The following is a 15,225-nucleotide window of genomic DNA, read 5'->3' on the forward strand; positions in this document are numbered from 1 at the left end:
TGGCCATAGTGACCTGCATTAGCCAGTGGCAGGAACATTCTCCCAAAGGAAGTCTGGTCTGTGTGCGTTTTGCTTAAGGGTACAATGACAGTAGCCAAGGGCTGGAACCAAAACTGTGGAATTGTTTTCTTGTTTGACTTTCTGCAGATGGACATTTTCACGTTACTAATTTTAAGTGAAGATACCAGGCATCTAGATCCAATGAAATACAATAAGGTGCATTTTACTGAATAATTGGGACTCCTGTTCAGAACACTTCAATTTGACTGAACATTTGTTAAGTGCGATAAGCTGAGATGAATTGGAGGCAGAGGTTCAACCTCCATCAAACCATCCAACCACCCTGAAATCAGTCTCTTTGAGTTTTGAAGATCTACTTTTCAAGAGGGGTTCCTTAGACTTCTACAGTAGGGGAAAAAAAAACCCATTTGCCCACTGCTTAAAAAAAGGTCAATAAGCAATTATACACCTGGCCTTTTCCTTGAAAACATATTAGCAGCTGCAAATTTACCATCTTATCAGCCCCATGCATATTTAAAGACAGGAGCCAAAAAAAAAAAGTTAATAGGAATATTTCATACATCAGAGGCAACACTGCCTATTTTCTCCTGCTTTCAGTGACAAAGAACAGCTTCATTGTCCAATGTCTGACAACTTCAGGAATTTGTTTTGACCGATGTCAGATTTATTGATCATAGTAGACGATGGCTCAAGCTTCAGTGATCTGGCTGATGGTCAGTGTAGAAGAAAGAGATTCAGACAGAATATGAACTGCATCATTAAATAGAAACACTAGGCAATTCTACGATGGCCAAGGCATACCAAAGGAATTGCTTCTAGACTCTAAAGTATGTTTATTCCTCAATTCCCCTGAGAGTGTGCTCTTGCTGTATCTTTGTTGCTTTGACAGTATCACACTGGGCAGCACAAGAGAAGGGCAGTGCGTGGGAGGTGGTGAAGACAGTATGTAAATAGGGTTAGCTCAGGATTTAGTAGTTTACAAAGCAGAGAAAGAAGCAAACGCCAATGGCTACAATCTGCATAAGGAGAGAACCAGTGAGGCTTCAGAAGTACCAACCTGTGTGCGGGTTGACCAGGATACTCCCAGGTGGTATCCCTGCGGCTTCCAGCGGAAGCAAATAGTAGCTAGCGTGAGCCGCAGTCGCCGGCAAGCCGGTCCTGCCGCCCTCATAGGACAGACTGCTACTAGTGCTGACGGCAGGGTAGGCCAAGGGCGCGGCAGAGCGCGGCTGGGTCAGGGCCGGCCCAGGAGCAGGGGGAGGCTGGGAGCGAGACAGCGAGCCAGTGGATGAACCTACACTACTAGAAGAGTCGGAACCTACAGAGGGAGCAACGAGAGGAGCCCTTAACCCGTAGATAGACACCACCATTCCGTTCATGTTAGAAGATGGGAGAAGTGGAGTGATAATGGATTCGGGAGTTGCCATGGACAGATTTTGAGACCTAAAGTATCAAAAGCTGCTAGAATTCACTGGGGATTGTGGGGGATACTGGGAACCCTGCCCCCACCCCCACCATTATTTTAAAGGAGAAATTGGTGTTTAATCTGCAGATTGACTTCAGCAAATGCAATGACTTCACTAGTTTGGCAACATTAAGTTCATACATATTTTATTCCAATTACTTTAGAAACCAAAGCAAACAAAAAAGAATAATTTTATTAGCAATGAGTCCCGAGATCTTTTTTTATGATTAGTGTCTTTGGTAATATAGCAATCCACTTTTGCTGTAACAAATTATTTTATTTATTTATTTTATTACAAATGATAATTGTTTTCTCCTTTTTTACATTCATGTAGTTATCTTGTTCTGCGTCCTACACTGAATCCTTCAGAAAAAGCTTTCAAAAACATTTAGAAACAAGTAAGGAATAAATAATTGTAATTAAGACCACCAATGAATTCCTATGAATAAAATAGCCAAATTTCACATTTTTAAAGCAAAGAGTAAATATGCAATATAAAGAAAACAAATCAGTTAGTAAGAGGGTGCAAATGAAAAGCATGCAATAAGACTTTTGGACAGCCATTTATTAAGATATCTACTGACTGCTAGAAACATGCAGTGAAGGGAAGAGGAAAGTAAAAGGTTTGGGGGGATGTGGAGTCATCTTGTGTTGCCCAGTGGTGAAGCAATTTCAAAAACGAAGGATAAATAAATAAATAAATAAACAACAAACAAACAAACAAATACTGAAGATGAAGCATATGGAGATTATTTTTCTATGTTCCTAAGTCTAGCCACAGGTACAATTCAGGGCATGACAAATATTCAGTTTGAATAGCCAATCAATTTGAAAATCTTTTTAATTATTATTTTTTATCTACCCAAGTTCCCCTGCATGCTGCTTCCCTGATGGGCTCTGCTGGCACCTGCGTGCTGAGCCGTGGGCTCTGCTGGCTCACCTGTCTTGGAAAGGCGGCCGGCACTTCTGCTACTGCTGGAGCTGTCTCCGCGGATCAGCACGGACACTCCACTGAAACTGCTGGCCTTGGTCATGGCAGGCTTGAGGTTGCGGTTGGAGCTGTCAGAGTCCGTGCTGCTCCAGGGCCGTGGCTCAGAGTACTTTGGCTCATTCTCTGAGCTGCTCTGCCGGCTGTTACACGACCGACCATCTTTCGACCTAAATGACAGGTATGGGTCGCAGTGAGAGAATATGTGCTGGGGTGTGTGTGTGTGTGTGTGTGTGTGTGTGTGTGTGTGTGTGTGTGTGTGTGTGTGTGTGTGTGTGTGTGTGTGTGTGTGTGTGTGTGTGTGTGTGAGACAGCTGGATGTTCAGAATACTCATCAAGCAGAGGAGAGAAGTAGAGAAGTTTCCAGACAGCATACCTAAAAATCTGTCTCCTCTGCTGAGTGCTGTCACAAGCATCATCTTCCTGAATCCTACAGAAGGAGACAAGAGGACTTAATTTCCCCAGAGACTTTGACTTATTACATCGCTTACACATTCCTCCTGCACCTTTTCTGCCAGACATTATCTGGTCACTTCCACAATTGTGGTGATCTATAATATTTGGGGTTCAGATGCTGTTTCTTTATTCTGCTTTATTAGTAAGAACTTTAAAAAAATGTTCTAATACCTCTCACTCACCTTTTATCAAGTTGGAAAGTGTCCAAGCCCTACGACAAAAATACAGTGAGAGTTATTACATTTTGCCCCAGGAAACAAAATAAAGTTTTATACAATTTGTCAATAATTTATGCTAGACATTTTTAACATTGGACTAGAGCTAAAAGAACTATAAATCTCACATCAGCAAATATTCTCTCCCTGGCCCTCTGGTACTCCTCCTCCCGCTCCTCTATTGATTTACTCCTCCTGTCCTCCTTCAATCTCATTCGCATCTGAAACACAAACCCCTGCTTTCAGAGCATGAATGCGTGTATGTTTGCATGCACGCGCACGCGCACACGCACACACACACACGCACGCACGCATACACTATTTTACATACCATATTGTCATCTTTGTCTATGCTGGAGTTGTCCCTTTTTAAGATATAGCGCTTCTGTAAATCATCAGTCTTGTCATCTTTGATGTGCTCAGAGAACTTCTGATCTGGTCTACACGTGCAAACACACAGGGCGAAAAAGTGTCAAGCATGAGTTGTTATTAAGATGTCTTCCAAGATGTTTACACCATCCACTTCTCCCACCACAGGAACACAATTCCTCAGGCCAGCAATATTAAAATCCCACATAATTAAGTTTCTTCCCCACCAAAACCTATTTCAAAAGGGACACGAGGTGAAATCCGTTTAGCTTCGGAAGAGTCCTCTGACGTTCATTTCTGCAGCCTCAGCCATCTGAATCAGAGCTGACTGTGAAACTGAAATTGCAGTGGTAGCGGCAGCAACAAGTGTGTGCAAGATTACTCACATTCTTGTATTGCTAGTTTTGTTGATGATCACACATTTGCCCGTTTGGTCGACATTGTGGTCCAAACCAAAGTAGGCAGCTGCACGGTGCAGGAGCATTCTGTGATAGGAGGTCATGGGGGGGAATTTTCTCCTCTGGCTTCTGGGACAGTGGCAGTAGGCCAACAGTGAAGCAGTCATTAAACATGGGCTCAGCAAAGCTGTTATCAGTTGTTCTGAGCAATGTCTAATTTAGCCTGAAGTTACATTTCTTGGACACAATCAAAAATTAGGAAAAGTGCCTTATGAAAACATATGTTTAGGGGAACCAATAACTCACTCATTGTTACTGATAAAGTCCAGAATGTCCTGTTCTAACTTCAGCAGCATCATTCTGTCTCTAGATTAGAAGATATTTGACATTAGCAAGATCATGACTTCATATTTAGTATTAAGTGAGTGCTTGGGGAAGAGAAGGAACATTTCTATTTTCTCTTATTATTGATTACAGAATAACACAAACACACGAGACATTAATTTGAATTCCTTTTCATTCCAAAAATGTGTGGAAGTGCGAGATTTGGTATTAAATAAATGTCTACAAACCTGGGGTTATTTTTCAATGTGTTTACCAAGAACTCGTGTAGATCAATGCCAGTAGAGTCTGTATATTCTTGACTGGAATCTGGAGAGGAGAGGGAAAAGGCAGAGCTTACATTTCTCCACACAAATATCACCTTGTCTGTTGTGACAGTTTCCTCAAATATGTTTTAAAAAGACTCCATCACCACTCAAATGAAACTGATCCACAAGCGCACACCTCTTGACAGCATCTTGCGGGACGACATCTCCGGTTTCTCCAGCTTGTCTACGCGTTTGTCCTTGTCATCTTCGTTCTTATTGGCTGGAGCATCCTCTTTGTCAAATGACTGGGAGAGCTTGATTTGAATTTCATCCTGGGAAATGACAAATTAAAAAAAAACTCAAGGTACGATTTTAATTTGCATGCTTCCTTGTCTGGTTTCTGAAGAGCAAATATTTCACCATCACCTATTTTTCCTCTTCTTCCCCCCTCTTTCTGTGGCTGACCCACACAGTGTGATTAGGTCAGTCTCTAGCAAATTTGTGTTTTTAAATTGTTTATCATTATTTTCTTTTATTGTTTTTTTTTTTTTAGAATATTTCTGCACTTCTGCATGACATTTGAACAAATAGTAGGAAAGGGGGGGAAACAATCCTGCACCACCCCAGAAAAACCCAGCAAGATGTCAGCACAATTTTTTTGCGAGAGGACATCTTTAAGGGCTGGCCTTAAACCCCAACTGCTCAAAAATGCTGCGTTACATTCCAAGCCTTTAATTCAGAATCTGTAGCAACAGATTCTATTTTACGGCATGGGCTTTCAGGACCCCTGCCAGGCACAGTAGGGCTGAGCCGGGGCGCCCTGAGGAAAAGCTTTGGGTTCAAGTCTTTTCTCTATTCCTCCAGGCTCAACTGCGTTCTTTTGCCTTCGCCCCCACCAGAGTGACTGAGACCAGGCAGCCTCATTCCTTTTGATTAACGGCGCCGCAAAGAAAGGAGCCCATTTTGGTTTTCAAAACCGGCACACAAGTAAAACAAAGTGGATCGGGCGCACGGCGTGACACCGAGAGAGCTGCGGCACATTTTCAAAGGAGGACTCCCACCCCCATGCCGCCAAGGGAGCTATAATATTTACATGGAGAAAAGGGAGGTCTGTGCAACAGAGAAGCAGCCTGCAAGACCTGCGGCCAGTCAACGAGGTTTTAAGGACCCGCCGAGTGAGAGCTTCAGAGCAGGAGCAAGGGGTGGTCAGTCTCGCTCGCTAATCACTAAATGCGCATTTGAAGAGGTCATTTTATTCTTCTTTCTTTTTTTAAAAACTGCCCAAGCTCTTTACAGTAACCTTTGAAGTGTCAGAACCAATCTGAGCAGGACAAAAAGCAAAGCGTTTTAGCAATGCGTTGTGTCCAAGGGGTGTTTCCTGACTGAAGTGATCTATATATTAAATTCTGTCTGTCTTAATTGAATATTTATAAATTCTCAAGATTCCAACATTTTCAGAAAAATCTGAATAAGACTAGAAAAACAATACAAAGTCTTAAATCGGTGTACTTCAACAGTAATATAGAAATCATCCTGAAACGTTAATAACTTCCAAACGGTTTCTAAACACAGATGAGAACAACAGTTCCATGCAGGGAGTGAGATGACCACAAATTCTAAGCACCTGAGTATTACTTCTCCAAGCCATGGTGATTCTCAAAACGGTCATATCAAGACAAAATACCCAACATACTGAACTTATGGATCAAAAGAGCAGAGTGAGATTTCATGACCTGTAGGCTTTACCCAGTGAGCTGAGACACTGAGAAGGCCTGAGAGAGGTTTACCTGATGTTCTGGAGGCAGATCAGAGGTATTTAGGGGAGAAGAGGGTTCTTCACAAATGGCCAGGCTCCGAACTAACTTTAACTTTGCATTAGACTGGGGGAGAGTAGTAAGGGTTAGAGAGAGAGGTCAGGATGTACACAAAAACCGACGCAGGCTGAGTTTCATTTCCACGATCAGACGTGCATGAACTTGGGGCAAATAAATTAGGGAAGATGAAAATGGACTGTGTAATTAAAAAAATAAAGGAAGAAAAAAAAAAAAGTCATCCATGCAAGGAGCATACACACGCACACACACGCGCACACACACACACACACACACACACACACGATTGATTGAAATGATGAGTCTGATTTTCAGAGCTCAAGGATGGGTAAGAATCAGGCCAGTTCAACACAATACCTATGTAGCACACAGTTCCGTTAGAGGCCAAAAATCATGCAGATATTTAAATGTATGTACCAGTTCATGGTTTGCTCATATTCCTCATCACACACAAGCACATCGTTCATAAGCATGGGAAGCAGATGCTGAAAAGGCACAGTGATTGGTTCATGGTACACAGCACGCAGATGGATTGAAACTGGCTGGCAGAATTAACCAAGCAAACACATCTAGGACATATGCCTCTTGCCACAGTACCTTGGGTCTCTTTGCACTTTGTCCAGGTGTTTGCTGCTGTACGGTAGGCAATGAAACAAAATACATGGATTATACCACTGATCCATCTGTCAGTCAGAAGAACAAAGTACAGAACATAGTTCTGAATGAGATGCTAAACAGAAATGTACAAAAGGACAAATCAGAGGGCACATTACTTTCTGCCTTAAAGCGTATATCATAAATTTATTTTTTTTAAACATGTTATCTACATTTTTAGGAATACTGGATGGTTTGAAGCGGATTCATATACGTACCCCCTTCTTTCTTTTCTGGCGACATAGTGAATGTTAAATCTTCTCTTTTTGAGTAAAGACAAAATGTTGCACTATATTTAACCCAGAAAAGATTAATACAATCTCCCTAATCCTTTGATATAAAGAGCTCACTATGTTAGTAGAATAATACACATCTATTTGGCTCCTCAAATGTTTGTGTTTTCCCCAAAGCAGCACAACACCTCGCCATTTCTTACAAGTGAGAAAAGTTAAAAGTGGAATCAAGACAGACAACCTAAATTGTGCCTTCACCGGGTTTAAAAGCACACAGCTGTGTTGCCGGCACCTGTCACCATTCTTGTTTATACTATACAATATCACAGCCACCTACTTGTGAACAAACACAAGGTAATGAACAATGAGCAAACAGTATGTAGGAACTGGACAAGGTTTTTTAGTGAATAAATATGAAGTGTGTGAAGAGGAAGCAACCCCCACCAGACTGAACAGCACTTTGTGACAGGTCTTTATAGAAGGAAACGTCATTATTCACACAGACGTGTGAAGTAGTTACCATGCCTTGTGAGTGCTAAAAGTCAATGTGTTGAATACACACGCCTGGGAAAAAGACTCGTTTTGCAACTGGGCCGTGTCGGACACCTGGAAATGGGCAGAAACGGTGTGTAAATTGCCAATATTCTCCCAGGTGAAAGTAGAAAATGTAACAAATGGAAACAGCATCAAGGAGAAAGCTTGGGCCACTGTCATGCCCCATTCATCTCCTCTTCTGTTCTCTGCGACGGAGCTCCCCCAGGCTCACGCAGACACCAGCAGACCACGGGTAATGATCAACTCATAGTGGTCCTACAAAATTATGATGGATGCTTATTCACCCTTAATTGGGTATTGAGCATCTCAGTCCCCGAGTGGTGGGGCCTGGCACCAAGCCACACGCGGCCTCGCTGGCGAACACAGCACTCGGCGAGAGCTGCCGGCGGAACACGCGGTGCGACGCAGAGAGGGAAAACAGAATTGGGAAATGTGTGTACACTGCAGAAATAAAAGGGAGAAGCAAGGAGTGCTGCATTGTGTGCAGTGAGGCGTCTAGGATCTGCGAAAAGTGAGAGGGGTGTTGGGTGGGGGGCACCAGATGGCCTTCCCCACCCCCAAGGGCGACACAGAGGAAGTCTGAGGAGAAGCTCGGCTTGCCAGCCACACGGCTGGTCACACAGCCCTCCGAAATCGCAGCCTGCTGCCGCAGCTCCTCAAGGAGCAGAAGGAAGAAGGCAATTTGTGGAATGAAACAAGAGGAAAGAGAACGGGAGGCCCGACACAGGTCCAGAGCGGACGGCAAAAGGGAAATGTCACCACATCAAAGAGAAATGTTGCTCGCTTAGGTGTCTCTCAAATAATAAATAAATAAGCAAATAAAGAAATAAATAAAGATGCACTACTTTAACCTTCAACAACTTAACCTTCACAAGCAGGAGTGGGGTGAGGTGCATCCATCTCAGCTGGTTCTCATAACACAACTACCTGACGATTGATTGGTTGAGCTTGGCTGACAGCCCTCACCCCATCCTCCATCCTCAAACCCCTATGCACCTGGGCTGTATCAGAACAATCGTTTCACCGATTTGTTTTTTTGACCTCTCTCCTTCAGAAGATTCACTCGATACACACCTCTAGGCACAATCTTTAGTTTTTTCTTTTTTGTGAAGAATAGAGATAATTATGATGGTCGATATCTCATCGATCACTAGCAAACACACAAAAGAATGTGTGTTTTGTACTACAAAATCAAAACAGAGTGCAGGCCATTACTCAACATTAAATATTTGTGTAATAATGAGAGAATACCTTTCCCAAACAATCATATCTCCAAACTGCTACATATGCACATCAGTTTAACTTGGTTTGTATGGCAATGCCTATTTTGAAAAAGTGTGTGTATATATATAATATATAATTTTTTTTTTTTTTTTTTTTTTTGGACAATGCCTATATATAAAGGTTACAGCACCACCAAAGTTCAACTAAATCACCTGACTACCCGCAAGCCGATACAAACAATGCTCATCTTCAGTCTCGCACACTAAATTTTTGTAGCTTAAAACCAGCCCCTATCCTTATATGGCAGTCGCAGGCAGGAAGGCTGCATTCAACAGACCTTTACATGGATAAATTCTGTTCATTCTCGGCAGGTTTCTCCATACAGTCCTTCGGCAGAAAGGCAGAAGGGTGGAGGCCACTGCTTCTAGCACTCCCCTCCCTCGTGTTTTACCTGCGTTTCACTTTTGTCATCGCAGCAGTTCTCTTCCCCGTCTGGCTCGGTCTGCTCCCGGCTCTCAGACTCTGTGAGGCTGTTGGCCCCTGGTGTTGAGCGGCTTTCCTCCGCCTCCAGACCTCTCATAGTTTCACTCGTGTCCTTTACAGCGACAGTCTCGGACATCCTCATTAGAGAAGGCTACTTGGAGCGTCTACCAGGAGCTTGGGACCTGGAGGAGGTGGAGAGGTGCTGGTTTTAGGCAGAGCGGGATACTCCTGTGCATGCAAAGCTGGCTGTAGTAAATCGCTTGTGGCTGGCACCAAGGCAGGAAGGATTTACCCTTCATTTGATGATTCCTCTCCAACGTGCATACAGGAGAACGAGAATGAATATTCTTGGGATGAAATGTTTATTTTTAAACTATAACTTTATATTTATTCAACTGGTGGTAATATCCAATTTCTTAAATCCTAAGAGAACAAACAATGAGAAAGTAAATTCTGAGACTACTCTTGTGGGTGATCCCAGATTTATGTTCATCAATTCTCCCATTTACCACTTAGCTTCAGACAGGGAAAAAAGGCTAATTAGCATTCTGTCAATCCATTCCATTAACACATAAGGACAGTGAGATTTTTGGCCATGTGACACTACAAATCCCACTGAACGTCTCGGAGAATGGACAGATGATCCAGAAGGTTCAAGAAGCTATGAAAAAAGTGTACCTGTGTACCAACTATATGAAACTGATCTGTGATCTGAGCTTAGACCTTCCATTATTGTACCCACTGTAGACAAGGCGTTTGCTTTTGCTGATGTTTTTTAGCTCCTCCCTTACCCAGTGTTGTGCTGCGTGCCGGGCCGGTGCTGGCGCCGCCCTGGCGAGAAGGGTGAAGCCCGCGTCCCTGTCAGTGGAGCTGTGGACCAGGTTGTCGCTTGTGTTGAGCGTGCTGGAAGCCCTGAGGAAGAGGCCCATGTCCCTGTCACCAGCACACGCTCCGGATCAGAAGAGCGCTGGCGGCTGACAAGGAACCCATGGCCTTCAGGAACCTGAGGACGAGAGGACACACCCAATCAGAGGAGCTAATAACAGGAACTGCCGTACTGCACATGCCAGGAGTGATCCCGCAAGAGCTCATTTGGGTTGCTTTACTGACCGGCAAAAGCTGAGTATTCTGCAATGCAGCCGAGCTTTTAGTTAACAAGGGGCTCGTTACTCCTGTCGAGTGATGTCTTAGCAGTGCATATTCTCTGGGTGAGGCGGCGGGTGGACTAGGTTATATCGGTGCATCACACAGGCTACAACATCCTCTCCAATTACTGAGCGCATGAGGACCCGCCTCCATGAGCAGAACCAGCTTGGGAGACAAATGTGCAAAAGGGGACATGGACAGCCTGAAACTGTGAGACTGGAGAGAAACGGAGTGAGACCAGGCGCTTCCACAGAGCTGCAGCCCAAGAGCCCCTCTCTTTCTCGGTGAAATGCCATGGCTGGACATTCAGCTACAAGATAAATATCTGCAACTTCCATTCCGTGTGTGGCAGGGAAGTGGTTTGCTGGGTCGATAAAGCAACAAATACCAGACAGATCGGTGGAGGCAGTCGACACGCTGTCGAATTTCAAAACAAGGTGGCCCGATATGTCCCTGCCATCACCCCCCCCCCCCTTTTTTTTTTTATCTGCTAGGGCCAGAGATCAAAGAGACGTGTTTGGAATTGGAGGACATGACACACCTAAGCAAACACTTGGTGGTGCCATGCGACGACAATGTAGCGCATTTAATCACACTAATGTAGCCATGGAGGCCACGGGTGCATAATTTAAGGGGCTGATGGCCCTGGCTGATTTGGATTCATGAGATCTAGAGCTTGAGGGTGGGTGCATGCTTGGGGGGGTGTGGGTCCGTTACAGGAAGGGACAGGTGTAGAGGAGCACAATCATCCACCCACATGTGGATACACACATACATTTGCCAACTAGCACTCTGCGCATTGTACCATGTATTGGATGGGAGAAGTCAAACATCCAGAGGTGTGTTTTCACTGTCTGGGCATGTTGTCACGCTCATGTAGGACCCCTACATATCCTTCTAAATGACCTTCATAAACTCCATAAACATAAAATGGTGGTGTGTGTGTGTGGGGGGGGGGGGGGGGTTGATAGCCAATGACAGTGGCCAGTAAGCCACACCGCATGTCTTCTGTTTCACAGCGGGTGCCAAAGCGCCACTTGAAGGGCATTCAGACGCTGCCGCATACAGGGATCACCACCGTGGCTCATCCTTTGTTTCTTCATTGGTTGCCGCTCACCCAACCCCGCATTTCCACAACCCCACAAACAAGACTCGTCAGCCTCAAAAGAGCGAGATACCAGGGTCGTTAAAGAACCACCACAAAACTGTGGTACACGAGCATCCGTGGAAGAAGCCCAGGCAACCTCCTTTAGGCGACGTCTGAGCAAATGTATTACATTAATAAAGTAAATATAACATGTAGGAGACATATGGTGGCACAGTGAAACTGTAAGGTGAGGCTAAGTGAAAACAATAAATGCCACAAATCTTAAAAGGTATGGCTCTCCCCAGCCTGTGTTATGGCTGTGTAACAGTGCCATCGTTTACGTCCTTGCTAATGAACTGAGTGGGACCGAACAGAAAGTCTGCCTGCTGAAAAAAAAAAAAATCAGTTATTAACTTGTAATAACTAAGTCTAAATTTTAATATACACTAATTTTAAGCATTAAAAATGCTGTCTTCTTTCTGAGCAGAAAGCGGGGTGGGAGTGCTGCCAAGCTGGTTGCTTTCTTAAGGGGCCTCTCATCTCTCTCCAAGAACAGGAGCGTTTTGTGAGGAGCTGGGTCCACATTTCCAGATAATTGGCTGGTGTGTGCCAGCCAGACACGAGACAGCGGCAGCATTTGAAACGGACTTGTGGCCATTTAATGCGTAATAGCAGTTCTCAGTGCTATTAGCTAACGAGAGAAATGGAGAAAAATGAACACGAAGAAAAAAATGAAGCAGGTGTTTGAGAGTAGCATAATCAGTCTGAACTTCTGTCTTGTGACCGACTGCGAGATGGCTTACGGGCGCGAGTGCAAGAGTGTGTGTGTGCGTGCGTTTGTGCACATAGCTGGGTCTGCAAGCTGAAGAATTCTTGTCTGCTAATGCTCCTTTAACAGCCTAGAATGAATCCTTGGAGATACAAATGAGATATCTGTGTTGGTGTCGCGCGCACACACACACACACACACACCCCCCCCCCCCCCCCCCCCACACACACACACACACCGATTTTGTTAGCACAGACGAATAATCAGTTTGCACTACCTGCCGTTTGTAAAGTGAGACTAGCGTCAAGGTGGGTATTGCGGCACTGACTGCTCTCATTATGTTCTGGTCTTATATTAGCTTTATTACTGCCCATAATTTATGTACCCACTTAAAACTGAAGTGGAAAGCCAGGAAGGTAAATGATATGTAGATTCTAGAATCTCATACCCAAATCAGCAATAATAATTACTTAAAAAAAAAAAAAGACACAAATAAAAAGACATGCATGTCACAACTTCCACCATCAATCCTATATACAAGAGCTGCATTTTTCTACATAGGCCAGTATGTTCAATATCATCTGAAGCTACATCACATGTGTTATATCTGCTGAGCTTTTTGCACTTCTTGTACACCCCACCTCCCCCCAACACACACACACACACCTTATTAATATACTCCCTATCAGCCCTGCTGGACGATTATTATTTCACAGCCAATTATACTGAGATGAGTGGCAGGATCTGATATTGGAGCAGAATACCAATCGGAGTCACGTCTGATACCTTAATAAATGCCAGGAGAGAAAGCACAATAAAAACATAGAATGAAAAAATTAATAAAACGAGGAACAAAAACTTCCGCGGCAATATCTTTGTCCTTTACATTTCAAAAATTACCACAACAGGTAGGCTTGTGCACAAAAAGAAAAAAAAAATCTATAAAAATTACAAGACATTCTAATAGATTAGTATTAGTTGAAGAGTAAGTCACTCGTACGGTTTTGGGCATTTAGTTACTAACGGGACTTCAGTTTTGAAAATGAGGGCTCTCTCTCCATGCCAAAGAGGAGAGCTGTACATCGGGTATGTGCCACTGTCAGCGCAGCAGGGCTGAAAGGGAGACGAATTGGTCACTTGGATGCTGTTCTGAAGATGCCTCTCCCTGCTGCCGTCTGTGCCCCCGTCTACCGCCAGCAGCCAGACTAATGCTGTGTGCTGGCTCACAGGACACAACGGTTAGGATGTCTGGGTGGGCTTTTCTTTTTTAATTATGAAGGATAATGAGATAAAAAAAAATGTAAAAATCATCAGAAACTTAATTTCACTGTGCATCCTTTCACTGCTTATCCTGCCTATAAGATTAACAAATCTTCCACAGTTACTAGCTGTAACTAGCCACAGTTACAACTTAAGGGCTTAATTGCCCTATTTAACAAAATGGAACTGAACAAACAGAAGCTAAAATATTAGAAATTACACTTGACCATTTAGAAAACCCAGGACAATTAGCATTAAAAGTCACCTACTAATGGTTTCCAAAGAGCTGCTGCAAGAAAATATCAGAGCAATTACTAAATAAGATAACACTAAACGCCCAATTTAAGACATTAAGAAGTAGATATTTCACAGTCTGCATTTAACCACCTCAAGAGTGGCATTAGGTTTTTGCACAATGCACCAAAAATATTTTTTTAAGTGACAAATTATTTTACAAAAAACAAAGCACAAAAACAAGCACAAGCATAATTAGCAACTTCATCTGCTGTGACTTCACAAAAATATTCAAATAAGCCATTCAGAGCAAATCGCGCAAAGACGTCCCAACCTCACCTCTGTGGATGGAAACAAGAGATCCGTTGCCCACACCTATTAACCCACACGGTCCTACGAACCCATCATGCCAGGAGAACATCCAACTCAGCAGTGCCTGTCTACATCAACAATCCCTGCTAGAGCAGAAAAAACCGTGGCAGTTTTGGAGCCCACCTCCATCCTAGCATGGCACAGTGGGTATGGATTCAGTGGGTATGAACTCAGAGACTAGTGGCTCAGCTCAGTCAAGGGGCAAGGAAGCTGTTCACAGGACATCAAAAGACCTCGGCAGGGGAGAGAGGTAGTGTCACTTTTACCCTCCTCTTTGAAAGTGAAAGCAGCGCAAAAATGTTAGCGCTTCTGGAGAAAAGTCCAAAAAGTAAAATTCTACAAATAATAATAATAATAATGATGAAAAACCCTGACAAAAAAGTATCCCTTCACAAAACACAAAAGGTTTCAGACTTTCATAAGTAGCACTACCAATAAATAAATGACAAAATAAATAAATAAAATAGATAAACAAACATTGTTTATATCAATCTGGCAAACTGTAGCCTACATCAAGCGTTAGAACTATAAGTGACTAAAGAAAATGACTAAGGAAAACTAAATATGCTTTGGTGGTCAAAAAGCTCATTTGACGTACTTCATATTCACTTCGCCAGCCTACCTGCACCTCTTGAGCATCTGCACACACTCACCTGACACATCGTAGCCACCATTATTTCCATTGGTCAGAGGTTTAGTTTCCATAGTACCAGAGGCTGCATTGGCTGTGGCAGTTGCTGCGTCGAGCAAGCTCCCAAAAGCAGCCCCCCTTCTCCCACTCTCTCACGCTCGCTCTCTTTCTCTCTGCGGCGCTAGCTCCGTCTGTGCCTAAGCGCCAGAGCCCATGGTTGAGACTCTCGCCCCGGAGCCTCGG

General features: G+C 43.7%; 1 protein-coding gene across 1 annotated transcript in view; it reads right to left on the reverse strand.

Annotated features, from left to right (window-relative positions):
- LOC113591430 (R3H domain-containing protein 1-like) overlaps positions 1–15,225 on the reverse strand; it is a 40,216-nt gene that overhangs the window by 14,988 nt on the left and 10,003 nt on the right. The window contains 14 exon segments of the mRNA XM_027031914.2: positions 1,079–1,339; positions 2,427–2,644; positions 2,851–2,904; positions 3,113–3,141; positions 3,274–3,366; positions 3,477–3,585; positions 3,901–4,041; positions 4,219–4,278; positions 4,485–4,563; positions 4,699–4,834; positions 6,290–6,382; positions 6,932–6,967; positions 9,452–9,665; positions 10,275–10,486. Coding sequence (XP_026887715.2) covers positions 1,079–1,339; positions 2,427–2,644; positions 2,851–2,904; positions 3,113–3,141; positions 3,274–3,366; positions 3,477–3,585; positions 3,901–4,041; positions 4,219–4,278; positions 4,485–4,563; positions 4,699–4,834; positions 6,290–6,382; positions 6,932–6,967; positions 9,452–9,625 — 1,483 coding nt within the window. The 5' untranslated portion in view covers positions 9,626–9,665; positions 10,275–10,486.

Source organism: Electrophorus electricus, chromosome 25 (assembly GCF_013358815.1).
Source record: "Electrophorus electricus isolate fEleEle1 chromosome 25, fEleEle1.pri, whole genome shotgun sequence".
In the NCBI taxonomy this organism is placed as follows: Eukaryota; Metazoa; Chordata; class Actinopteri; order Gymnotiformes; family Gymnotidae; genus Electrophorus; species Electrophorus electricus.